Genomic DNA, 26,951 nt, shown 5'->3' on the forward strand with positions numbered 1-26,951 from the left:
TGCGAAGCTAGTGGGAATGCTGTTGTGTGTGCATGTATGTGTTTGCACATAGCTGAAGAGACAGAGGTTAACTGTTGCCCCCACTCTCTAGGAGCCTGAGATCTCAGTTCTGTCTCACCATTAAACTATGGAACTTTTCTAAAGTGTCTTCCAAGGTCCTCTAACGAGCACCAAGAAGTGGCTGTCGACCCTGCAGAGTGCAGATGGGGTACATCCCAGAGCAACCAACCACAAACACAAGATGAGAGACACACGAAGTATTTGCCTGGTATCATCCTCCTTGTTATTAACTAAGCGTTTCAATTGCTTAGCAACCAAGTTGCATAATGCCTCCCTCACACTGTTTTTAACTAAAATTATTGCTCCAGAAGACGGGCCACATTTGGTTCGTAGCTTCTCACCTTCTGCTGCAGACTCCGAGGCTGGGGCTAAAGAGCACAGCTGGTGAACCAATCTGTCTCTCCATGGTCACCATGAATCTGCCCTGAGTACTGTTACAACCATTTTGCACAGGAAAAACGTAAGACTTCAAAGAGGTCAAATGACTGGCCCCAGGCTAACAACCCTGGGGAGCAGACAAGTAGGGACTCAGGGCCAGGCCCACTGACACCAAGTCCAAGGTTGTCTCCCCAACACTGCACTGCCTTCTCCCTCCTCTCTGGGGTCTTGGGCTGTCCTGGCAGGTTCCACAGACTGGGAAGGTAAACTGCTGGCCCCTCAGTGAGTGGCCTCACTGTCCTGTGTGTGGCAGGTATAAGACCTGAGCCCAGAAGGCACAGCCGTGTCCTGTGGAAGGCATGGACATGGAAGGGAGTGTGGATGGTGGTGGTGTGGGTAGAGGAGATGAGTGGCCATGCAGTGTCTATGGGGCATGCACCCAAGTCCTCTGAGACACCTTTCTCCCTCCATCCTTTCTTCAGGAGGCCTTCTGCTGGGAGGAGAGTACCATGCCCACCCCCAACCATCCCCTCAGAGTCATCAAGATGGCTCCTTTTGGGTGCTCTTCCCTTTTAGATTTAAGGAGATCTATCCCCAGACCCAGCAAATGGCACCACCTGATGGCCAAGTTGGAAGTGTCGGAGCCATCCCTGCCTCTTCCCAGTCCCCTCGTGTGTGTCCCCTTCGCTGATACCCACTGGAGGTGCCTCCAAAGGACCTCTCAGACTCTGCTAGCTTCTTCTTTAACTAGCACGGCAATCAAAAAACAGAATGACCGGCATGTCCCAAGGGACACGCTGCACAGACATAGTGATGACCCTGGTATAGCAGGTGAGTGTGGATCCCACCCGGGTCAGCCCTCCAGCTGTAGGAAGAGATGCTCCTACTGCATGTCTCTGCCACATCACTCCAAGCAGCCACACTGGCGGTCAGCTCAGTCATCCCTTCCTGCTCGTGGAGATCTTCAGGGTGCCCCTGGCCGCCGAGGAAGCCCCACTTCATTGCTGGAGCCCTTCAGACCTTGTCCAGGCTGGATGGCAACCCTGTCTGAGCATGTCTTTCTGCAACTCCGCTTTCAATAGCTCTGCCCCAGGGGCACTAAACCAAGCCTGGATTCCAGAGCAAGGCATTTCCCTGCACCTTTACACCCGAGGCTGCTCCTGCCTGTGGGGCCTGTCTTCTGGATATTTCCTGAGTGCGTCCTGATTTGTTCTCCCTTATGAACATTGCCCTGCTGCTTCCTCTGTATTTTCTCAATTAATCCTGTTATTTACAACAGCACACATCTCACCATTTTGCACCTTCCTTCAGTGTCTGTCTCTCCCTTTAGACCAAGTGTTCTCTGGCACGTTGGGGACTAGCTCTTACAACAGCTGTACCCTCTAGGTCAGTGTTTGGACATGGCAGGCACCAGGGAGATGCTGGATGGATTGATGGATGTACAGGTTTGAGGGCAGTGCTTGAGGGACACAAGTGACTGGAGAAAGTTCCCAAAGCCCCTTCCTACCCAGGAATTCGTGGTGATGGACGTGTGGCCCGGGATGTGGCATGCACTAAGTAGAGCAAGGCAATAGGGATCACCAACCTCGCCTCCCTTTTTGGTTTTTGAGTAGGTTTTGACACACGCAGGGATGTTTTTGGAGACACAGCGTTCGTGGACAGTGTATTTACAGTCTGCAAAGAAAAGAAAGTAAGGCAGGTGTTCCTGAGTGGCCACCTAGGAGATATGGCCACCATCCAGCCCGGTCTTCACCTGCCTCTTGGGGCCTCCTGGATGTGCAGAAGAATCTCCACTTGGGAGCTGGCAGTTTCTGCTGCACTTGCCCCTGCCCTTTCTGCCCTGTTGCTATTCTCTGTGAGATGTGGCTGTAGCAGGAAAGCATCCCCAGTTAGGCGCTCTCCACCATGGGAGACTGCGAGTACCATCCTTCCAGCTACTCCAATACCAAGGGATGGATGGCATGTCAGGCGTGGTGGTGGAGAAGTAGGTAATTGTTCTAATCTTCCTCTCTTCTTTTTTTCTTACCTCTTGTCTGTGGCTTGTTTCTCCTTTCCTCTCTGAAGTGCAAGAAGTGTAGAGTTTTAATTCCCATTGCATTTACAGAATATACAATATGATGCTTATTATTTAGAACTACAGCCTGCTCCTCTGAATTTCTCCAAAGCAAAAGCTGACTAGAAAATCCAAGTAAACTTAGTAGGAGATGCTATTTGGTGAAGGGTGAATTTCAATACTTTTCCCCTCCTAGGGAGGCAGTTATCCAGTACTGATCTTTCAAGCGAACAAATCTGACTTGTTTGCTCCTTGCTGTTGGAACACTGTGGATCCCTAAGTACCCAAACTGTCCTTGAGATGGCTCAGTCACGAACACTGCAACCCAGCCCCGGGGGCGAGGGGTCCCTGAAAGAAGCGGACTCACAAACGCAGCAGAGGCCTTGCTTCCGCACACCCATGAGCATGACGTGGCACAAGTTGCAGTAGGTTGGCTTCTTGAAATGCTTCATGGTCCAGGCGTGCCTCCCATCACCTTTGGAGCCCTGTGGGGGTCACAGGAGAGGGGAGCCTGAGCTGATCAGCCCCCCAGTGGAGGAGCCCAGCCCTGCTGTTCACAGGTTCTTCTTTGCTAATAAGACTCTCTTCTCAGATTTGGAAGACAAATAACCATCCTAAATACAAATCAAAACAGAGTTCTTTGTGCAAGTTTTCTAAAACTAGCAAAGATTAAAACCAAGGAACATCTGTTGGGAGTATGTGTTGAAGGGTGGGGAGTATCATACAAACCCTCTGTTATCCTGCTGGCCAAAGTGTAAGGCAGAACACCAATTTGGTTATCCATCAATCTATCTTTGATCATCTCCATCATTATCTGTCTACCATCTATCTAATCTAACGTATATTTTTCAAAATAGTTATTTATGTGAAAGGCAAATTTACTGAGAGAGAGACAGAAAGAGAGAGGGAGAGAGAGAGATGTACTATCTTCTGGTTTTACTCCCAGAATGACCCCAGTGACTGAGGCTGGGCCACAGTGAAGTCAGGAGCCTGGAGCCTGTCTAGGTGTCCCTGGGTTCTAGGGACCCAAGCACACATGCCATCTTCCTCTTGCGCTGGCAGGGAGGAGGACCAGAAATGGAGCAGTCAAAACTTGAACTGACACTCATATGGGATCCCAGCATCACAGACAGTGGCTAACCCACTCTGCCGTATCATTTATCTATCTCTTGCATTATCTATTTCTAGCACCTACTTACATCTATCTGATTGATACCCTCTATCTATCTGTCATATTTATCCACTTTACCTTTTTATGTATGTTTACTGTCTATCTATTTACTTAGGAATTTGTAAAATGTTTGCAGTGTCTGACATACAAATTACCCTTCTTGAACTCTATCTTAAAGAAGTAATTTTTAGGAGAAATAAAAGACATAGGAATATTTTTATGTTTTGTCAGATGCTTAGTCTAATATTATTTAAAATCATGATAAACTGAAACTATGCCAAAGGTCTCCAAATTACCAAAAGGTTTATTGCAGGATCTCCATTTGACTCAATTCTGGGTGGTAATCACAGACATTTATCTGAATATATAACAGCATGAGAATGTGCTCATGGAAAAAAACACCCATTGAGAAAAGGCACAGTGCACATGTGAGGATAAACTCTAATCTCATCTTTGATGAGAAGACATTTCAGCTACAGCTGTCAATGCTACAGATTTACTTTATTTTTGAATTTCTTCTATATTTTCCCCACTGAGAAAGTTCTAGTGCCACATTCAGGGAGAAACAATTACTATTGAAAATAGGGTACTCCTCTTGCCAAGTTTCTATGACATATAACAGAAAAGAGATGTGGGCCCAAGGAGAGCGAAGCCACTTCCTCTGACATGGTTCCACAGTGAGATCATCTTCACACACAAGATGAACCAAACCACAGACAGTCACACACACACCTTCCCCGGACACCCACTGTCCCCCTGGCAGCTCAGGGAAGTGGTGACAGCGACAGTCCCATGAATGAGATAACCCTGACGCCCTCAGGTAGGTGTCAAGGGCAGTAAAAATATCACTGCAGTGAGGGGATGGGATCAGGGATCTGGAGTCCTACATACTTATTTCAAATCCAGCTTTACTTCCAGGCAACTGCGTCTCTGCATTGGTCCCCTCAGCCACACCTGCCCCTGGGCCCAGAGTTCTCATCATGCATTCTAGAGGAGCCCCAATTCTTGCTTATATGTTGGTTTCCTTCTCTGGTTGGTTAGGCTTTTTCTACTTCCTCAAAATCTTGCTTGTCAGAGACCTGCCTTGGTGGAACTAAATTCTTATTTAAATTATTTTTCATGCAGCCCAAAGGAATGACATTTTGTTTAAAAATATTTTCCCATGCTGCCTCTGATACTGTTTGTGGACTACTCTCCCTTTCTCAGCCGTTTTTTTTTTTTTTTTAATTTTTTTTTTTTTTTAAAAAAAAACAGCTACAAGGAGCAAAAGGACCCAGACTTGGAAGCCAAGCCCGTAACATTTTTGCTTGGGTTATGGCGCCATCATGTGGCTCTTTCAATTCTACACCATGGAAGCTACAGAACCCAAGGATTAAACTTCCTTCTCCAGGCACAAGGTTGTGCTTAACCTAATCCCCTCACCTAGGGTTTTCAGTGGTCATTTGTAGGTTCCAAAAGACCCAAACAAGCAGCAAGACTTTTAATAAATTGATGGCTTTCTCCAAACCCCTAAATATTAAATGTTAAAACTGTCCTTAGTATCTACTGAAAAACAAATTTGCAGTGAGCATTTGGCCTATTGTTTAAGACACCTGTGTCCGGGTTCAGCTCCTAGATTCATCTTTCTGCCAGTGGAGGCCCTGGAAGTGGTGATGATGGCTCAGGAAATTGGGAAACCAGAGACAGAGTCCCCAACTCATCGCTTCACCCCTGGTCCCATCTGGCCATTGCAGGCTCTTGGGCAATGAACCAGGGAGTGAGAACTATTTGTCTATCTCTCTCAAAGAAATAACTTTCAGTTAAGAACAACTGCATTTACGTTTTGCTAGTTTCCTGATGTAAATTTGAGTTTCCTGTAGGGCGAGGTTGGCAATTGGGGGAGAATGTTGAAGACACAGCTGGCCTCTTTCTTCTATAGCTAGAAACAGGGGACCTTTCCAGACAGAGCTGGTGGCAATCTGAGACTCAGTGAGTCTAAAACAGGACAGTAGAAGTCAGTTCATTGTGATGAACATGTCTCTGCAATTCCCCAACTGAGAGAAAACCCAGTGATCCAGATTGGCACCAGGAAGGACTTCCGTTCTGATGTAGCCATGAGAAGCAACAGCTGAAAGCACATCCCGTGTTTCTGAGAAGTCCCAGGTCCTAGCTCATGCAGGTTCCTAAACATGTGGCTTCTTGGCACAGGCTTCCTGAACAAGGGGTCTAATGATACAGAATACAGCAGGTGACCTCTTGCATCCGTTCATTGTGTGTCCTTCAGCAAGTCCCTTTCCCTGCTGGCCTTTCTGTAGAATGGAGAGGACAGACCTGGGAGCACAAAGGGCTTTTCTAGCTCTGATCTTCTCCCGAGATCCTAAGGAGGAAGAAGGGAGCAGTGTGGGTCCTGCTTCTGTGACTTGGACTTAGCACTTAGAAAAAGAATCGAGATGGAGGGCAGGTGCTAGGTCCTGCGTTCTACGATTGTCAGATGGTGATCTGAGGACCCCCAACAGGCAGCCAGAGACAAACCCACAGCACTTACGTCCTGTACCTTTCCAGGACATTTCAGGAATTGCAAAAAGGGCTTGTCACAAAACCTGTGCAGCTGTCCTGGTAAGTGCCTAATAGCACTGTGCTTCTACTGGCTCTGACCTTGCTCACCTCATGTATGAAGTTAGTTCTGCTGATAAATATGGAGAAAAGCAGTAACTAACTGGGGGAACTATGGGCATATGTCACCATAATGTCTCCTTAAGCCTTTAATACCTTTGGTTGTCTTAGCAAACTTGGCTTTTCTTCCAGTTTGGGGCTTTGACCAAGTTGTTCTCCCAGTTACAAGCTCTTGTGCCAGCCAAGCCACACCAATTCTTGATAGGCAGATTAAGGCCCTCCAGGTTCTCTCACTTGACCTTTGTTCTTCAGAATGGGATGCCAAAATCTCAACCATTCTCTAGGGATGGGCCAAACACCCTCTACGGTCATTCCAGCAGGTCTCAATACAGGGGGTCTCCATCTTGTGTGGATGTTAGAAAGTTCAAGATCTTTGGAAACGGGTACAAATCATGAGTCTTTCGTTTGCTCCTTAGGTTCAAAACTAGTTTTTCAGCTGAATACACTGGGATAAAAATATCTACCCAGGGCAGTTGCCAAAATGGTTTTGTCACTAGAAATAAGAGTGCCTTGGTTTCAGTTCCAGTTCCCTTCTGAGTCCAGCTTCCTGCTAATGCTTGAGTAAGGAAGCTATAGATGATAGTTCAAGTACTTGGGTCCACCCTTGAGGAAGAACCAGATTGAGTTAGGGCCTCTGGCTTATCCTGGCCCAGCCCTGGCTATTGTGGGCACTTGGGGAGTAAGTAGAAGGGAGATATCTCTATTTCTGCTTTTCAGATAATAAAATAAATACAGTTCATTTTTTAAAATCGGCCCTATCTGATGGTTTCAATTGCTAAATAGTCCTTCCAACAAGTTAGTATTTCTCTCTCTCTCTCTCTCTCTGTCTCTCCCTCCCAGATCCTCATAAAGTTTACAAATCTAATTTATGGGAAGGATGGAATTCTCCCATACATATTTTTGCCTTTTGATTCATTGAATATAAACTTTTCTTGGTGGGCAAATATTGTATCTGTATCCCATTGCAGCATACAGAAAAGTAGCTTCAGTTTGATAATCATTGAGTAAATGTCTATTGAGTGAATGGATGTATTTCAGTCACTAGTAGTAAAAGGAATGAAAGTAGAGGAGTCTGGGCTGGCCCTGAATGCCAGGTATGCTTGCCTTAGGTGGAAGACATGATATGTGGATTTTAATACCAGCCCTGACACTCCGGGATGACAAGAGGTCTCAGAAGTGCCGTTTACTGACTTACAGAGTCATCCATTCCCAGGAGGACCAGCAGCGGGATGGTGGTCATCCCTCCATGGACCCACTCCTGCAGAGACACAAAGCCATCCCGGTCGTAGTCCATCCCTTGCAGCATCTCCTTCAGTATCTGTGGATGCCAAAGAGCAACACTTGTCCATTTTCGTCCTCCACGCGTCTCCCTCCACAACCCTGCCCCTACCCCTGCTTTCTCTTTGGTCCTGCGTTATCTCGTTTGTACTTTACCCATTTCTCCTCTTCACATCATGTGGCGAGAAATGAGGGGAACAAATAGAGGGTGAGGAGACCAGGGTTCCAGGGCCAGTTCTGCCCTGACCCGACTTATGTGACCACATGGGTGAGGCACCCTAACTCTGATCTGTTTATCTGCGAAAATGGAGATAATATTGCAACATGGCCATTGAGGATGGACGAAAATGTACACAGTTGAGTTTCACTGAGCCAAAAAACCTGAGACCAGAGACGCCCCAAAATCTGAAATTTTCTGAGTGCCAAGGTAATATATTCCTAAAATTTCAGAGTTTGGAGCAGTACAGATTTAGAATTTTTCAGATTAGAGAGACCCAACTATGAAGTATGCAAATATCTCAAAACCTGAGAAACTAAAAAATATGAAATGCTAAGGACTTCAGATAAGAGATCTTCAACTTCTGAGAAATGTCTAGTGTAATATCTAATACATAGGAGCTCACAAATGCAAATACTAGCATTATAATACCACTTCGTGGCTGAGAAAATGTCTAAAGTGCTTTCTACTTCAAATTTTTTTGATTTATGAGTTTCTGTGATAAAATTCCAGTTCTGTGAAGGTTAAGAGAATTGATATGTCAGTTATGTCCACATTTATTTTCTGTTGGTCAGGATGTAAGATTGCAAATACACTTCCCATAGGAAAATGAGTCTGGGAGCAACATGCGCTGTTAGCATTTGCATCCAGGTCCCAGGTGTGCCCTACTCTTCTTTTGGAAACTCACTCTCCAGTCACTTAGAGAAACTCACAGGCCTTAGCTCCGTGGGATCCCACTCCAGGTACTGAGCAACGTGGAGCATTTGGTTGACAATGCAATCCATCTCCTAGAAAATAGCAAGGGCAAAAGATATCAGAGAGACAGAAGCAAAGATGTATTCTCAAGAGCCAAACACAACAACATCAAGCCCTGGGAAGACAGGCAGGGCAGAGCATGAGAAACAGGTACAACTCATGGGCATTTCATGAGGAGCTCACTGCTTGTTCCTTGATTGCAAAACTCAGTGAGTGAACAGCAGGTGCTCACTGGAAACTCAGAGCACAGATAAGACAGAGGAGTGTGGGATCTCTGGGCCCCACCAGCTCCCACTGTCATTCCCCAGTTTCTGTCCTTTGACTCAGAGAACACAGAATACACTCCTCATTTCTCCCATTGTTGTGGTTGTAACTCCTAACAAAGGTGCTCAAGACAGGGTGCTCTTTCTTCTTATCTGTCCTCATCCTCACCAACTTAGCAATTTGGGATCCATCTCCTCCATCCCCACTATAGCCAGAGTTCAGTTTCACTTGGATGGAGGGAGCTTGTGTTGGTCCTAGCTCCAGCACTATGGTTTAAGGTCTTTATGGCATCTCCTTTCTTTTGCGTCATAATCCAAGACTCTATGAAGACAAAATTCATGTGAGATACACTTGGCTAGTGATCAGTCTCCTGGTAACAAGTCCAGGGTTCATCCAAAATCTTTCAGAGTTCCTGGGAGCTAATGAGTCAGGACCCTGAGAGTCACACTGGAACATATCCAACTATTTGGCGTTAGACTCTCTCGGGTACTATCTATTATGTTCATAATAAGATTGCTTTAGGAGGACATGGTGGACTGAAGCAAGGGTCAAACATTTTATCTCCACCAGACAGAATTATGAGTCCAAACAAAAAAAAAGCAAGCTAAAATCAATCAGAGGCTTAAAAATTTGTATATCACTTAAATTACAAAATAATCTATGGCAAAACCATAAGGTGGGGCAGTAGAAGAAGGCAAGGCATTGTGCAGGAACGTGGGAACAGGGTTCAGCAGAAGTTCCATTGGGAAGAGCTTGTGAGTCTAGCTGGGCCCAAGAGTCAATGAGACAATGCGATTCAGGAACTGAGATTAAGATTCAGTGTTGGGAATTCAGTAGGGAAGTGGGTAGATTTCAGCAGAGCTAGTTCCCCAGGGTCAACACTGCTCAATCTACATCTGGATACTCTCTCAGAGCCACAGTGGGGTGGATTCTGTTCTGTGTCCTCTCTTAGGAACACTGACACACTCAAGCTTGTCCACAATGGGGAGCAAAGCCTCCTTTACAAAATGTGGCTGTGGCACTGCGACATTTTAGCTTGGAGAGAATTTTAGAGAAGATAGAGTGTCACCTTTATGTCCTTGGGGGCCTGCAGTGTAGAGTACATGTTTCACTAACCATGGCCACAGAGGGCAGCCAGGGGGTAAAAGGAGGAGCAGATTGAGAATGTGTCTGCTGTGACCTTGCTGGGTTGACGGAGGAGGCAAGCACAGAAGCAGGTTTGTGTAAAAATGGACCACCTTGGCAGACAGAGGTGCTCCGGTACCAGAAGCAGGCCCTCTCTGACAGTCATCCCTGTCAGCAGAATGGCTATGTGAAAGCAGGGGATGATCTTTTCCATAAAGAAGCCAAGAGTTTAATGATCAAGGATTCTGGGTGGGAAATTGAGTCAGATGACAGACTCTCTTCAGCCCACCAGTGCTACCGATATATATTCAAAAGGTAACCACTTGGTTCCACCTACAATGCTGTACCTTGGGCAAGGAGACCATCATTTCATGTCATGATTATTTTAATAGCCTCCTACTGGTCTCCCAGCTTCATTCCTACAGCTTATGCTCAACACAGTGTCTAGAAATTTCGCTGATACATAATCTTGTCACTGTTCTGCTCAAAGTCATCACTCCTTGTTCTATCCCATAAGTCTTCTGATCTTTTTTTGTATGTGAGATTTATTCATTTTTATTGGAAGATTTACAGAGAGAAGGAGAGATAGAAAGATCTGTCTGCTGATTTACTCCTCCAAGTGGCCTCAACAACTGGAGCTGAACTGATCCGAAACAAGGAGCCAGGAGCAACTTCTGGGTTTCTCACATGGGTGCAGCATTCCAAGGCTTTGGGCCATCCTTTACTGCTTTCCTAGGCCACAAGCAGGGAGCTGGAAGGGAAGTGGAGTTTCTGGGACTTGAACTGGCACCCATATGACATCCTGGCACGTGTAAGGTGAGGATTTAGCCACTAAGACATCGTGTTGGGCCCAGTCCTCTGATCTTGTCCCCTAGTACTGTTCGTTCATTCTGTGACCTCCCAGTGAGTAGAAAATTCCAGTCAAGCAGTCAAGCTCTTTGCACCTGCTGTTCCCTCTGCCTGCAGGCTTTTCTCCTAGATCTCTCTAGGATCTACTTTCTCAGCTTCAAGTCTCCATCCGGTGTCTCCCCTTTAGGAGGCCTTCCTTGGCTACTCTAACTGAAGCAACGATACCACCCAACACTTCTTTTCTCTTTTAGTTTTCTTCCAAGCATATACCTCCACTTAACACATAGTTGATGATGATGGTTTGTCTTTACGCTTAGATTAAAACAAAAGCTTTATAAGGTCATGGGATTTTGTCAGTAGGCTACACTGATGTATTCCCAGCTTAGAATAGTGTTATGGACAACTCAGTGAATAAATTCAGACCAAATGCATCAGCCTATGGTTCTCTGCTTGTTCCTTCAAATGTTGCATCCCACAGCATTGCCACATGACTAGAGGTACCTTGGGTCTTAAAGGGAATTAGGATTCAGTTGGTGGAGAGGACTTGGTCTTCCTCCCTTCCTTTTCTTCCATTCTTCCTGTCCCTCATCCCTCCTTCTTTTCCTCTGTCTATTCCGACCCAATCTTCATGTACCTTATCCTCAGAGCCTTCCCATTAATGAGTCCTGACTCTGACATTGCCAGTCATGACCACAGAGTCTATGTGACTCCATTTGCCTTCTTCTCTACATATTTTTCCTTTTCTACCCTTCCTTTGACTCAGCCATCCCACAATCCCCGACCCCATCCTGAAGGGGTGGGGGGAGAGTAATGGGTTTTCCAGTGGGATGGGATCCTGAAAAACGAGAAAATTCCTCTGCTGGTGTCTTGGGGGTGAGAGAGGAGGCCCAGGGTGAGGCCCAGCACACCAGTAGCAACCCTCTGCACTTCTTGCCTTGGTCTTGTTGCCTGCTCCCTCTCCACACTTGGTGTCTGGGTTCCAGCAGGGAGTTGCAGTGGGAGTTTGTGAACATATAGGAAAATTACACTAGATGAGATATCACAGCATCTCCCATGAGATCTGAGATCTCATGATGCCGGGCTTTCAGATGGAAAGGTGAATTAAATTCATCTTCTGCAAGGAGGGGTCTTGGGCAGCAGAATGGGAGGTGTTCTACTTTGATCCCTGCAGTCCTGACTGAGATATTACTGTCCCTGCAAACAGGAAACTGGAAGTTTTCAGGCTATGCCTCCAACTGCTCCTCCCTCCCCTCCCCCCCCAGCCTTTCTCAGCTCCCAGAGTGAGAGCTTACCGCTTGGTCCAGGAGGCCATTTTCATCCGAATCATAGAGTCGAAACATGACTGCAAGAAACACAGAGGGTGAGGCTTGGGGTGTCTTCCAGGAACTGAGTTTGGGCTGAGGGATTTTGAAGCTGCCACACTTTTTGATCAGTTTTGACCGTCACTGGGAGTAAAGGTGCTGTAGCCAGCTGATCCATCCTGCAGGCTGCAGGGTCCAGCTCCCTCAGGAAGAGCACTGGGAGAGGTTGGAGCAAGGGAGGAGAATCACATGGCTGGGGTTCCGGACCTGCCTAAGTATCACTGCAGTTGATGAAATCCTGGTGATCAGCACAATTCCTTGGAGAGTAGGTACAACCCCCAGCATCACTGAAACACACTCGAGGCAAACCCCCTGGTGGGGGTGGGCCACAGGCATAGAACTATAGATGAGCCTCTGTTCCTTCCTAGGGCACACAGAAAGGATGTGGAGTCAGATAAGTTCAAATCCCAGCCCCGCCTACCACTCCATGCTGACAATTTTTCTCCTGCTTGGGAGTTACTACTGTGTACCTGATATGCCAATCAACATTGCTTGATATGGGGAAAGCCATCAACAGAGTTGACTGATTTTTAAATTAATGAATATTAATATATAACATTTAGAGTTACGAAGAACTGTCCTATGCAGTTCAACATCACTACTTGGTCCCCAGTAATGCTGGGAGGTAGTTATTGCATAGAAGTGCAGATCAATATGATCAATAAATAGTCAATATACTATACAGAAACACCCTCAATCACGTTCCTGCTGCAGGGAAGCCGAGAAGTATAAGGAAGATCTGGAAGAGAAATTTGGACAAAGGGCTAAATGTTCTTTTATAGTACCTGGAAATTCGCATTTCATTCAATCAAAAGGTAGAGCTCCTGTCTAGACCCATAGCTCTGTCTATGTCCTCAGAAGCCAGTAGGGTGGGAGAAGAACTAAACACTTGTTCCTCTAGCTGCCCACTTCTCACCACACATGGGTTCTCTGTGGAATGTCCCTGGATTAATGCTTCTCTGACACAACCCAGCTGGGTCTCAGGAATGTCCCCATCTGTCACACACACACTCCTGGTAAGTAAACCTGGTGTCACACTTTCCTCCTAGATGTTGTAACATTTCTGCACTTTGCATTTTTTTTCAGTGATCAGACCTTGGCAGAGCCTCAGTGTTTTATGAGAGAACTTCTGGGCTTCCTTCCGATTCTCTGTGATCCTCCAGAACGTCCCTGTCTGAACAAACACTGCTGACTCACTGAACAGATGCTTCAAATAATATAAAGGACAGAGCTTCCCACTGGACTCTTCCAGAACTCTGGGCCTGGGCAGTATTTACCACTGATCTCCCTCTGGTCCTACCGTCCATGAACAATGGAATCAGAGAGAGCTGAGTGGACATCCTAAGATGTCCCCCCCTTTAGCACTGTGGCATCAGGCAAGTCTTTTAACCTCTTTGTACTTTCTTACATGTAAAATGATGATAATCATATCATCCCTTTAGGGTTATTGTGAATTTAAAATGAGAAAATGCCTGTAAAGTGTTTAGCAAATGTGAGGTGTTGTTCAGTGATGAGAGTTACTATAATTGTATTAGCTGTTGATGGGATTTCAAGCTATAGTTTGCACAAAGATGAAAAAGAGAAAAGCTTAACTTACTTTTTTCATCATGAAAATGGGAGAACATGAATTGTTAGCCAAATATGTAGAGGAAAACAAAAGACGAAAAGAAACTGAAGAGATGGGATAACCCATGGCAATCTATAGACTTCATTTGGATCAAGCCAAGCACACATTTAAAAATATATTACTGTCAAATTATGGTTACCGATGAAATATTTGGTAATTTCAGTGAATTATTTTCTTCTCTGTCTTTCCCTCTTTGTAACTGTGACTTTCAAACAAATAAATACATCTTAAAACAAGAATTCTTTTCTTTAGGTGGGATAACAGTGCTGTGGATATATTTGCATGTTTATATTAAGTGAGATCTTAGGAGTACATCCTCAAATGTTTATAGATGGAATTATATGATGCCTAGAATTTGCTTCACAATAATCTGAGGCAGAGGGAATGGGTAAGAGACATAAGGTGGACAAGATCACCATGGGTTGAGACTCCATGATACGTACATGGAACTTTACTGTATCTCTACCTTTATCTACATTAAAAAGTTATTTTCTATAATAAAGTTTTAAAGTCTCTTCCCTTTGCCATTTCAAGACATAGCTTGAGACTCACAACACGAAGACTGTGCTAACATTCTCTTCAGTAGTTATAACAAATATAATGCCTAAGATGACCAAATGCAGCTGATGTTTGGAAATGATTTGATATTTCACTTTCAACCTTATCCAGAAGAAAAATGAACCTGGCTATATTTGTTAGCAAATTAGCATTTAAGACCTGTGATTGTTAACACCTGGAACCAAGGGGTGATGCCAAGCTCAGCTAATGAGCAAACTATTTCATTTTATTGGTGGCTAGTTCACCTTCGTTGGACTCCCCTGCCTAATGCCTCTAGTCTCCCTACTCACTTCAATCTCAACTTCTGTCATAGTGAGGACACTTTTCCTTTACAGAGAAGCAAAGATAGTGCATGCTTCTCATGAGGTCCTACCACCCCCGGCTGGAAAGTCTTCCTGTAGGCTCCCCAGGCAGCCAAGCCATCCCTGGTCTGTGTGCTTTGCCACACTGCAGGCTGTTTAGGCCACACTGACCGCCGACTTTATGTTCTCCAGAAGACAGGTTTTTAAAGTCCATTGCAGTCAAATTGTGAAAGCAAATTGCTACCTGAACTAGTCCTTTTTCTTGAGAAACCACCCAGTTTAGGGTGAGGGGTGGACAGAGAAAGGGAAATAAACTTCACAAGTCAGAGGTTGATTCAATCTCAAGAAAAAAAAATCTGATAGAGTTACGTGGGCATGAAATAAGGATGGAAGACAGATGCTAAATATCTTTTCTTAAGAGCTTGACTAAGAAGAGGAGGTGGCAGTTTTTGGATGCGAGGATTTTAGGAAGTTCTGCCAGCAAAGAAAAGAGAGTTATAATTCTTGTATGTGATCCTCTTTTCTTCCCATATTGTGGTTCTGAATGTCAAGGTCTTAGTTGCTCTCTTCACCCTCTATGTAACAGGTACTTTTTACTGGGCTGTAGGAGCAGGGATTAGAGGCAATCACCCAGGAAACACTGTTCATAATGACAGGACAGAGGAACCTTCCCCAACAGGGAGGACACCCACCCACCCACAGACACATGTGAGCCCAGATCAATCCCCATGGTGTTTAGGGATGATGTATAAACCCAGACCCTTCTCTAGGAAAAAGCCGGAGTCCCTTGACAGGGCAAGCACTTACACTCCAGTTTATCCTGAGGTCTTCCTGTCTCCAGCAGGGACAGGTAACACACCACATCTTTCAGGAACACAGTGGGCAGTTCTGAGCTTGAAGACTGAACGGCAGGGGCTCCCAGTGAGGTCGCAGGCACCTGGTTGTCAGCTGGGACTTGCTTCCCAGCCATCTTGGGTTCTGTGACAAGCAAAAGGAAAGTGTCCAAGGGTGCTTAGTACTGAGTAAATATTAACCTTCCTCTTGTCGCCCCATCCTTTTCATGATAAAGACAAGAATTTTATGTAGATTTCTTCACAAGCTTTGTTTATCTAGATGTGACCACAGCAGAGGCTCTAGAAATCCAATTTGTAGAGTTCACATTCTGATCCCTCAAAAGTCCATTTCCTGGTAGGAAATTCAGCTTCACTGTATGGATTTTCAACAAAGATGGCAGTGATGCTTGCTAATGCCAGCAGTCAACAATGAAAAACATGTAGCTTACTTTTGGGGCAACACATTTGACTTTCAGAAGTAAACTGGAATGAAATCTTAAAATGCTAAGTGATCAATAGTCATTTGCTAATATGCCCTGTAAAATTTTCCTTTTGACATACGTTTAAAGACAAAGAAAATAATATTCAGAAGAGAAAGTCTGCATTACCATTCAACTACTTTCTAAACACTAAAGGCTGTGACTAACTGCATTTACTCGGGCACTCTATTCAGAGAACCAAGGGAACATGCAATAGAAGTAAATATCTCAGTCAGCAGACTTGTGTTGGATGAAGCCTGCCAGGTCCTGGCGTTAGATTGGGTCTGAAGGAAATGAACCATTATCCAGATGGATACAGTGGTCAAGGGTCACCTTTGCACAGTGTCATACAGGCCTCCAGCATGTGAAATGGTCTCAGAGGACCAAATCTTTGAAAGTAAATTCTTCCTGGAAAAGCCCACCAGAGGTTTTAAGAAGATATAATCTCTGTTAGACAAGAGTAGAGAGATTGGCATTGTGGCACATCAGGTTAAGCCACTCTCTGTGATACCAGCACTCCATTCGGGCACCAGCTGGAATTCTGGCTGTTCCATGTCCAATCCAGTTCCCTGCTAATGTGCTTAGGCAAGCGGTACAAGGGGGCCCAAGTACTTGGACCCCTCCACCCATGTGGGAGACCCAGATTAAGCTCCTGGGTTTTGTCTGGTCCAATCTTGGCTGTTGTGGCCATTTGGGGCAAGAACCAGAGGATGGCAGATCTCTCTTTCTGTTTTTCCCCTCAACCTCTGTAACTCTGCCTTGCAAATAATTAAATAAAATATTAGGAAAAAAGAGCAGAAAGAATCAGAGGTATGCAAGTAGAGAAGAAAATACATCAGAATAAAATAAGAGCAAAGATGGGGTGGGCATTGGCACAGCGGTTAAGATGCAGATTTTTGGAAAGCCAACATGCTAGGTCCATGTCGCAGCACTGCTCCCAGTATCAGTTTCCTGCTAATGTGCCTCTAGGGGACAGCAGGTGATAGCTCCAGTGGTTGTATCCTGCCACCCACTGAGTAACCTGAATGGAGTTCCTGGCTCCTAGCTTTGACCTGGTTCACTTCAGTTGTTGCAGGCATTTGGGAGAGACCAATGATTGGGAGATATCTATCTCTCCCAGATTCTGAAATAAAAAGGGTACATAAATAAAAATGTGGATAGTGAGGTTACAATGGTTGTAATGAAATAATATATGCAAATAGAAGTATTAAAATCACCACTGGAGGAAGTTGGTGAAAATTTTCACACTGCCCCAGTTATTGCTACTTTCTCAGATTATTTGTCAATTAAAACATAATCAACATGGGTCTGGCGCCGTGGCCTAGCAGCTAAAGTCCTCGCCTTGAATGCGCTGGCATCCCATATGGGCACCGGTTCTAATCCCAGCAGCTCCACTTCCCATCCAGCTCCCTGCTTGTGGCCTGGGAAAGCAGTTGAGGACGGTCCAAAGCCTTGGGACCCTGCACCTGCCTGGGAGACCTGGAAAGAAGTTCCTGGCTCCTTGGTTCAGACTGGCACAGCACCAGCCATTGCGACCACTTGGGGAGTGAATCATTGATAGGAACAGTCTGACTATAAGTGTTTATTTGCTTCCACCTACATCTACACTGCTCCATCAATACATATTTAAATGGGTATAGATAAAAATGAATCCATGGGAAATATGGGTAGTAATATCATCAATAATCTTAATTATATCCTTAATATTACTACACTTTTGTCTGAGATTGATGAACCGGAAATAGCTACAATAATAGACCTTTTATGTAAATTATGCTGTGACTTAATAATGGATATAGTATGTATGTTTGAGCTTTTGAACAAAGGTGATTCCATCTTCCTAATCTACTGGTGAAATGGGGCCACCTCTCCTATCACTCCTGTCAAGAAACCCCAATGTATATAAGCCCTCTCCTATCACTCCTGTCAAAACTCCAATGTACTAAGCTCTCTCTTATCACTCCTGTCAAGAAGCTCTCATGTACATAAGCATATCATAAAAAACAAGTTATGGTAAAAATGATAAAAGAAGAAGCAATTATATATGGATGAATATGTAAAAAAAACCTGTTTCTCAGAACTGAGAGAAAGCAAGTGTTACTGATAGATAATATGTACTAATCAATCAAAACGTTGTAAACAACTGCTTGCCTGACCCACTGAATTGTATATAAACCCATGCCTTGGTCCCAGTCACTGAAGCCAGCAGGCTCCCACTAGACCGGAGCCAAACCTCTCGGGCTTCCACCCGAAGCCAGTAGGCTCTCACTAGGCTGGAGCCAAACAAGTCAGCAGGTTCCCACTAGGCCGGAACCAAAGCCCAGTAGACTTTCACGCGACAGAAGTCAAGGGCGCTCTTGGTGGCTTCCCCCGTCCTGTTTGGTGTGTGCTCGCTTGAATACACGCTTGATGGCAAGCATTCATTCTCTCTACTCGTGGCATTTGTTCGAGTACCGGGCTCGGTGTTTGCGACAATCATTGGATGGAAGATCTTCCTTTCTGTCTCTCCTCTTTGTACATCTGCCTTTCCAATAAAATAGATAAATCTTTTTTAAAAATAAAACATTATTAACAGCTTCCACTTTGAATAAAATAGAGCTGAGAGGAAATAGCTTTATCCTCCTACTTGAAGGCAACCAAAAAACTGGACACAAGATCAGACAATTCATTGGAACCTGAATCTGAAGCAGCAGCAGACAGTCATCTCTGAAAAGACTGGAAAGGAAAGAGGTAACCTCTGCAGTTGTCACATTTCATGGTTTGGAAGGAGTTGGATGAGGAACCCAGGCAGACACTAGCAATCCTTCCGTCTGAGGTGGAGCTGGAGGTCTGGGGAGGGCAAAGGTGGTTGGAGTTCAAGCAGCAGAGCCCTGGGGAGGAGGAGCTGCCAAAGGGAGAGAATGCTGGAGAGCAGTAAGTGTCCCCTCTGGGTAATCTGCGTATTGTTTTCCTTTATAAATCTTGGTAGTGCTTAGCACTATTCAACACTCTCCAAGGCTAGGGAAAGAACCGGCATCAGAGGGAACCAGCTCCACTATGGAGAGAAAACCAGGAATAATCCCTATTCCCATGAAGCAGGGTAGAAAAATATACACTGTTCACAAGACATTAGTAGAATGCTTTGCTTCAGTAAGATGGTAAAATTAGCCTTAGAGCAAATGCCTTTTCACTCTTGCCTGATAAAAGCTAAAATGAATATTTGTAGTAATGCAAAAAGCAATCCAGTTGTCACATTTAAGGAAGAGATATATGGATTTTACATAAATTTTTCCAGAAAAATTAAGGGAAGAGAATCCTATACAACCAATTTTATGAGACAAGCAATACTCTAAAGCCAAATTGAGAAAAGGATGCTATTGTAAGAAAAGAACATGTATGCCAGTGTCTTTCAGGAACATAGATGCAAAAGTTCTGGATAAAATCTTACCAAATTGAAACCAATAATGTATAGAAGAAATTGAATCAAACAAAAGTAAATTGGAAAATATACTGTATTCAAGGATTGGAAGACTCAATACGTTAAGATGCCAGTTCTTTGTGGTATTAAGTCAGGCAAAGATTTCCAAGATGTTATATGAGAAGCTCAGCCCATAAAAGGGAAAAAAACCCCAAGATGGATTAGATTCCTGAAAACTAAGACATTTTACTCTTAAAAGGACGTTATTAGGGAATGTGGAGATGCCACAGTCTGATACCACTAAACACCTGTTACAATGGGGAGCCATAGGAATGCTTACATCAGGCTGGTAGGTATGTGAAGTAATTCAATCTCCTTGGAAGAGTTCCACATTTTCTTACAAAGATGTACCTGCCATACTTTACCCAGCCTTGCCACTGCTAGGTATTTGTTCAAGAGAAATGAAAAAAAATTATACGGAATCTTAAACAAGAAGATTTCTAACAATTGTTTTTGGTAATAATCAAAAACTGGAAAGAATCCAAATGTCCTTCAGAAAATAAATACAACATGGATAAATCAAAATTGTGCTAAATGGAAAAAATCAGGCCAAAAAGGGAACATACCACATGATCGCATTTACATAAAATCTAGGAAATACAACTCAATATCAAGTGACAGGAAGTAGATCAGTGACAGGACGGAAATAGGGACAGTTGAAGAAAGGGCTTACTATTGTAATCAACTGTAATGAACCATTGTTCTAGTTTGCACTGAGGGTTAATGTCCATGCTTGTCATGAAGGTGGTGAGCTCTGGAAATACTGAGTGGCACTGGCCCACTCCATTAACATCATTTCTCCTGCTACTACCTTGCGTGAACCATGTCTCTTCTATGGCCACAGAAGAACACCCCTCAGGCCCCACCAATGTGCTCTTATAGATCACAGAGGTTGAGCCCTGGTGCCAAGCCACAAAGCCTCCTGCATAAGGGCTCTTAGTCATACCTGACTTCTTCCAACTTAATCGCTGCATTAAGTGTTGGATTTTGATTGGGTAGCATCACACAGTGGGAAGAATACCAGGCCAGTGGCAGAAGACTGGGATTCTAGCACCTGGTTTCAACTAAATGGCATGCGATTTTTACATATGCATCATACCCTCCCACACTGGGCTTCAGTTTTCTCATATTGTTAAAAATAAGGATTGCAGAGTAAGAATTTCCCCTAGTGGTGAAAATGCCATGTTCCATCTTGCAGTGCCCAGGTTTGATAACCCGGCTCTGGCTCCCAACTCCAGCTTTCTACTAACACAGACTCTGGAAAGAAGTGGTGATGAGTCTAGTAGTTGAGTCCCTGCTACCCACACGGGATCCTTGCATTGAATTGCGAGCCCTGGCCCAGACCAATCTGTTACAGGCATTGGAGGAGTGAATCTACAGACAAGGGTGTGCTCTCTACCATCCCTGTCTAAATGAATTATTTCAGGAGAGTTTTAAAACAGGGATGCCATTTTTGAAAAGATTCATGTATTTTACTTGGAAGGAAGATTTACGGAGAGGAGAGAGGAAGGAGAGAGGGAGAAGAGAGGAAGGAAAGAGGGAGGGAAGGGAAGAGAGACATCTCCCCATCTACTGGCTCACTCCCTAAAGGGCTATAACGGCCAGAGCTGAGCTGATCCAAAGCCAGGAGCCAGAGGCTTCTTTCAGACCTCTGACGTGGGTGAAGAGACCCAAGACCCTTTTGCTTTTCCAGATCATGAGTGGGGAGCTGGATCAGAAATAGAGCAGCCAGGCATAAACTGGCACCCATATGACATGCCAACATGCTGGCCCCGTGAGGATTGCATATAAACAGATGTTAATTCAAAGTATTAAAATATAGAAAAATTGTGAATATATTGTTTGCAGACAAAGCTACAACCAAAATTATGTAACAGAAATGCATCTACAAAGAGATCTCACACACACAAACACACACACACACACACACACACACACACACGGATTGGTAGGACTCTGGGCGATTTTGTTATTTTTTTTTTTCCATTTAAGACAATGTTTTATAGAGCTTACACAAAACTAGACAAAGGTGTAGAGATTTCACCTATATCTCCTGCTCCTGCACACTCATCCTGACAATTGACAAACTGCCTGGGGCTCTGAGCTCTTGACAGGGTCCTGTGCAAACTCCAACTCACTGTTTCATGGACACATGCCTGCACCCCTCTGGCTCTGGGAATGCGCAGGGTGAAGTGCTTTATGAGACATGGGAGCCTACAGTCTCCTTGGATAGGTCTGGACCCTTCCTATCAAGTCAGAGTCTAAATTCTTCCTTTGGTTTCTGCTGGGGTAACAGGGCATGGCTGGAGTTGTCAGCAGATGGTCTGGTCTCAGGAGGCCAGACTTGTCTCTTCCTTGCTGGCAGAGGTCCCTCTCTGGGGCATCTGCCTAGCCCTCTACTCTTGTCACTGATGAACAAGGACACTTAATTAAGATATCTGTGTCAGAGGTGTGGCAGGAAAGGATTTTCTCCATCTCAAGTCTCAAAAGCAGATTAAAGAATAGGAACTATAGGTCTTCCTGTGCCAGAAGTCAGATAATTGCCCTTTCACAATTTGACAACAGGGAACTGATGTTCCCCCAGACACAAGGAAAATGGTGCCTCACAAATCATTTCTCCAGGAGGAAATCTTTGGTAGTTTTTCACTCAGACCTAGAAAGCTACGGGTATTGCAAACGCGTATGGTGATGAAATAAGAAGGCTAACTTATTGCTATGGATCTTTTGACCTGTCCCTAAGTTCTTCTTGATTATTAGAAACTCTATTCACTAAAATCAACCCTGCTCAGACAATCTGGAACCTCAAGGAATGCAAGATCACTTCTGTCAGGTTCCTCTTGAAGTACCAGACTCTCAGGCCAAGAAAATCTCTGGGTGTAGAATTTGGGACAGGATGCTTTCCACCATTGATTTTCTTCCTGGAAGTTTAAATTCTCAAAGCATCTAGTTTCTTTCTTTCCTCTTCCCATGAGAATGATGTATGTCAGAATATGCCTTAGTGCCACGTAACACTCATTTGTGACTTTTCTATGACTTAACGGCATTTTCCCACGAGGCCATGGGCCTATATGGCTGAAAGAGATCCTGAACAGGGGTAGACGAGCACTCCCCTTTGTAGCTTTGCCCTGCTGCTGTCCCAAAGGCCCTAATAAGGAAGACCCCAATGCTTTGAACCCTTGCTCTCCGGAACCCTACAAATGTGCCAAGAAGTTTCTGGAATTTGCAGAGCTTAGGATCCTGAGACAACTCCTCTGCTTTCCACCCTCAGTGAGTTTTTTCCTCACCAGTCCTTTAGCTACATTCCAAACACTCTGTAATCCCCTCGGTGTCTCATTCTGCCATGGGAGGAAAAAAATATTAGAGCTATACTTAAGGTCTACTTGGAGGAACTCATCCATCTCAGCCTCCAGTTTCTACTTCTTCAGCTGTAGCATCTCCTATCTATCAGGCCTCATGTATTTTTTGAAAAATGTAAGAAAGCTGCACCATTTATTTCTCCTGGGCACCTCCCCGGCCTTGGTGTTTGCCTGGTGGATCTGTGAATCTACTCAACATTGAGTGATCATGCAGTAAATGGGTCTACTCCTTAAAGTCTTCATATTTGAAACTTCAGGAGCAACGGGGGAGAAAAGGGATCCATGAGGGCTTTTCTACTAGAAGATGCTCCTTGATGGTCTTGGAGGCTGAGGGTCAAAGAGACTTTGGCAGATCACTCTGAGTTGCTGATAGAGTGTATTTCTGGATGGCAGCCTGAATCATGCTTACCATTATTACTGAGCATTTGTTATATGCCAGGCATAGTTCTAAGAATTTGTATGTGGAATTCACTTGACCTTTAGAAAAGCAGCTTATTGCCTCATTTAATGGATGGGGGCACTGTGGCACAGGACAAGGTTCAAACGAGCCTACTGTTACAGCACCAGGGAGTGTCAGAGCTGGGGATTAGATCCAGGCAGCCAGATGATGTCCAGACACTTCATGAGCTTGGGGTGACAGTGCCCAGAAAACTGGTATCGGCCATGAGACTGGAAGTCAAGGATAGTAACCTTTGCCCCTTTCAGTTTTCTAAGGAATTTCTAGCCTGGGACTGGGCCTAATTTATTTATGATGGTATGTATCTGTGTTGATGGAAGTCAAGCTCATGTTCTCCCTCTGTCTTCCCCAGCCAGCCATTGGCAAGAGTCATCTAAACCTCAATCTTCAAGCCACCCTGGTTACACACACACACACACACACACCCCTTCTTCTGAGACCAGCAGACAGGTCTGTTAAGAGGCAGCATCTAGCAAGCTGTGCCAACTCCTGGCCTCCCTATTACAGGGTGAGTGAGGCAGGAGCCCTTACTAACTCCCAGCACCCAGGAATACTTGAGGGCTAGGAACCCAGAGTTGGAGGTCCTGAAGGCCCCCAAAAGGCTGAGACCCTCTGAAGGGTGCACAGTGGTCTGCAGGCAAAGTTGCTAGTCTGCTATCTCCCCTCCAGCCCAAATCTTACATTAAGAAGCTTACCAGCATCAGGGGCACAGGCCTCATCAGCTTTGGCAGCGTTATCTACGTTCTGTATATCAGAATCTGGGGAACAAAAAGAAGATGTAAAGACCAGTCCTTGCTTCCCAACCTCTTAAGGAGAGCAGGCAGGGGTCCTTCCCATATGCTCTCACTAATGTAGGTTGTGTCTGGGACTGGATTGCTGCCAGCAGGGTCCAGGCTCACAGCTTAGCCAAGACAGCTCATGCTCTAGGGGGCAATGACTACACCTTCCTCTGACACTCCTAGGTTAGTCTCAGTCCAGACCTATGGCGTAAATGTGCTGTTTCCATGGACTGGCAGCTTCTGCTGAAGGCTCTTATCTGCCTGCCACCCATGAGCTTGGGGCCCTTCTTCCCCATCACAGCAGTGAGGATTATGTCCCCTTTTTAATCTTCTTACTGAGAGATTCATCAGACAAGGCTTCCTGTAAGACACAAGGAAGAAAGGAGTCCTGATTCTCTTGGACCTGATTCCTGTCCCATAGGGATGTTCTTATACTCAACAGACCCTCAAGAAAAGCAACCTGTGCCCAGGGCAAGGGGTTAGAGCTGCATAAGTCCTCCCATAGCAGGACTGGGCAGCAGTGGTCTATTACCTGAACCATTGGGCTCATGGCTGCTGGTCCCCTCCTTGGGGTTGTCTGGGTTCTCCTGCCTGGGCTTCTGGCTGAAGGCCAGGAAGAGATGTGTGCTCAGTGGCTGAGGAAGATCCACCTCCAGGTACGATCTCATGAACAGCTTGAAGACATCATAGCTAATCGGCTGAGAAGGAGCCAAAAGAGAAAAGTCAGTGAGGAGAACAGAAGGGGTAGAGAGCAGGGACTGAAGGACAAGGAGTCAGACATGGCTGGTGAAAAAATGGCAGGGGAGGAAGAGAGAAGTGGGGGAACACAAAGGGGCAGGCATGAAAAGGCCATGGGGGTGACAGACATCACGGGCATTTGGGGCAGGGATGGGATGTAAAAAAGAGGCAATGCTGGTGGCTGTGTGTTGGGGCTTGCTTCTGTAATAACGTAAAATATAACTCAAGTTTAGGTTTAAAAAAAGGTGATGGAGAGGGAGTACCCAGCAAGTGTAGTTGAGATGAAGAAGGATGCTGTTAAAGGCACCATGGAAAGAAGAGATCTTTCTATGTGATCACAGTTTTCCTTTTGTGCTATGAGTATTCAAGTCTCAGAAAATATGAGAGACCTAGAAGAGGAAAGGACATTCTCCACCCTTCATTTTCATAATCCCCATCTCAAGACCCCAGGGGAGTGTATGTGTGCCATGGCAGCATCTCCAAACATGTCCTTGTGAAGGGTTTAGGCACCAGGAGAAGAGCAGGAAGCCAAGGACAGATGGTAGAACCAAGAGACATGCCAAAAAAACCAGATCCTCATCCTGCTGTGCCTCTCCCAGTACTGCCTAGCTTCAGGTCCCAGGGTGGGAGCATCAATGCCAGAAGGAGCTGCTGCACTCAGCAAACTCTCAACAACAACACCAGTTTGCAGTGAGTCATCGCTGGCTTGCGCCTTGGTGGCATTGGCTTCCTCACCGAATCAGCAGATGTTCCTGGAAATCATGTGAGGAAGCATGACTCCAAACTTGACTGTGCAGGCTTTTGCACACAATGAGAGTCCTGAGGCTAAAATTCCTTGTTGGGATCCTCTTTGGTGCTTCCTGCACTGTGTTGATACCATTTAACCCCTTGCCTTTTTGAGAAATTGGAGAGCCTCCCCAGAATCTGAAGCTGGCATGTGTGCTTACAGCGAGGTTTGCAATCATAATATTGGCTCTAAAAATGAGTGATGTCCTCCCTGTCCCACTAGGGGTTCATGAGCCACTTCCGTTCAGCCCCTGGCTGGGCTCTCTACAGATCTCTTTTGCTGAGTGAGAAAAGCCTGATAGGGGCACCTACCAGATTCAGGGGCCCCTAAGCAAATGGTCAACTCATGGTTGTGGCAGCTCTCCTTACTCTGCCCTTTTCCTGTCTCTTAAATCTCTGGATCCATTTCACACTATTCTGTCCCTCACTGGACTCCTCAGCCTCATCACCTCAGAATGTCCCTCCCTGAAACATACTTGTCCTTGTTTCCCCATACATGGGAACAGCATCTTTTCCTCCTACTTTCCGGATATAATCCTTGCATGATGACCCTTGATCCCATCTAACTGGCCTGCATCATTTGCTTGTCTTCCGCATGCAAGCATGGTTAGTGTCCACTGTTCCAAAGACACCGGTGTCTCCTAGAGTGATCAGATAGTCTTAGTTCCCTTCCCTTCATGTTTCTCTATTGAGCATGCATTAGCTTTCTCACTTCTGCAAACCCATTCAGTTTGCATTCTAGCCCATTACCTCTGAACCGGCTCTCCTAAAGGCCACAAAATCAGTGGTCTTTTTAGAATTTTGGTTTTGCCCTCCTGGTAGTATTTTATTATTCCCTCTTCTTGAAGCCCACCATTTTTTGTGGAGTTCCACGTTGGTTCTCTTCATTCTTAACTTAGATCTGATCAAGATACACAGATAGCCTTATTCGCTAGTGATTTACTTCAATATCTTCTTTGTGCATAATCATTTGACACATTTTACTTGACAAGCACTACTTTAAACTGTGAAGTTTGAGTTCCAAAATGCTAATTTCTGGGATTACATCAAATTGAAACTGTGAGAATAACATATTTCAGGAAAACAGACCATCCTAAGTAAAATTAATAAGTAGGAACTTTAGTTATACAGAATCCAGGACAACACTGTAAAGAAACTAAAACCAAGGTTATCAAGGAAGAATTGCAGGAGACTGAGGACACCTCATGACATTGACCACAGCTTTTGAACCAGTTTTTTCCTTCAGCAAATTTTGAGTGCTCATGTCCCAAACTTTACTAGCCTCCTCTCTAAATCAGTTCTTCTTCTAGGCCTTGCAGTTTCTGGTAATGCCAACGCTACTGTTTGTCCAACTTCCAGGCCCAGTTGCGCTCTCAGTTGCCTGATACATGTCCATGTCCCTTCCTCCATTTCTC

At 45.0% G+C, this 26,951-nt stretch overlaps 1 protein-coding gene across 3 annotated transcripts in view; it reads right to left on the reverse strand.

The window, feature by feature from the left end:
- Positions 1-26,951, reverse strand: part of DGKG (diacylglycerol kinase gamma) — a 196,364-nt gene that overhangs the window by 106,123 nt on the left and 63,290 nt on the right. For 2 of the 3 annotated variants that reach the window (XM_004591248.3, XM_004591245.3), the window contains exons 4-11: positions 24,545-24,710; positions 23,929-23,991; positions 15,459-15,629; positions 12,096-12,145; positions 8,523-8,597; positions 7,510-7,632; positions 2,859-2,976; positions 2,024-2,112 (exon numbers count right to left, since the gene is read on the reverse strand). In XM_004591248.3, coding sequence (XP_004591305.2) covers positions 2,024-2,112; positions 2,859-2,976; positions 7,510-7,632; positions 8,523-8,597; positions 12,096-12,145; positions 15,459-15,629; positions 23,929-23,991; positions 24,545-24,710 — 855 coding nt within the window. The remainder of the gene's footprint in view (positions 1-2,023; positions 2,113-2,858; positions 2,977-7,509; positions 7,633-8,522; positions 8,598-12,095; positions 12,146-15,458; positions 15,630-23,928; positions 23,992-24,544; positions 24,711-26,951) is intronic. The other variant, XM_058662200.1, reaches the window with a different exon arrangement.

This window comes from Ochotona princeps, chromosome 3, assembly GCF_030435755.1.
Source record: "Ochotona princeps isolate mOchPri1 chromosome 3, mOchPri1.hap1, whole genome shotgun sequence".
Lineage (NCBI taxonomy): Eukaryota > Metazoa > Chordata > Mammalia > Lagomorpha > Ochotonidae > Ochotona > Ochotona princeps.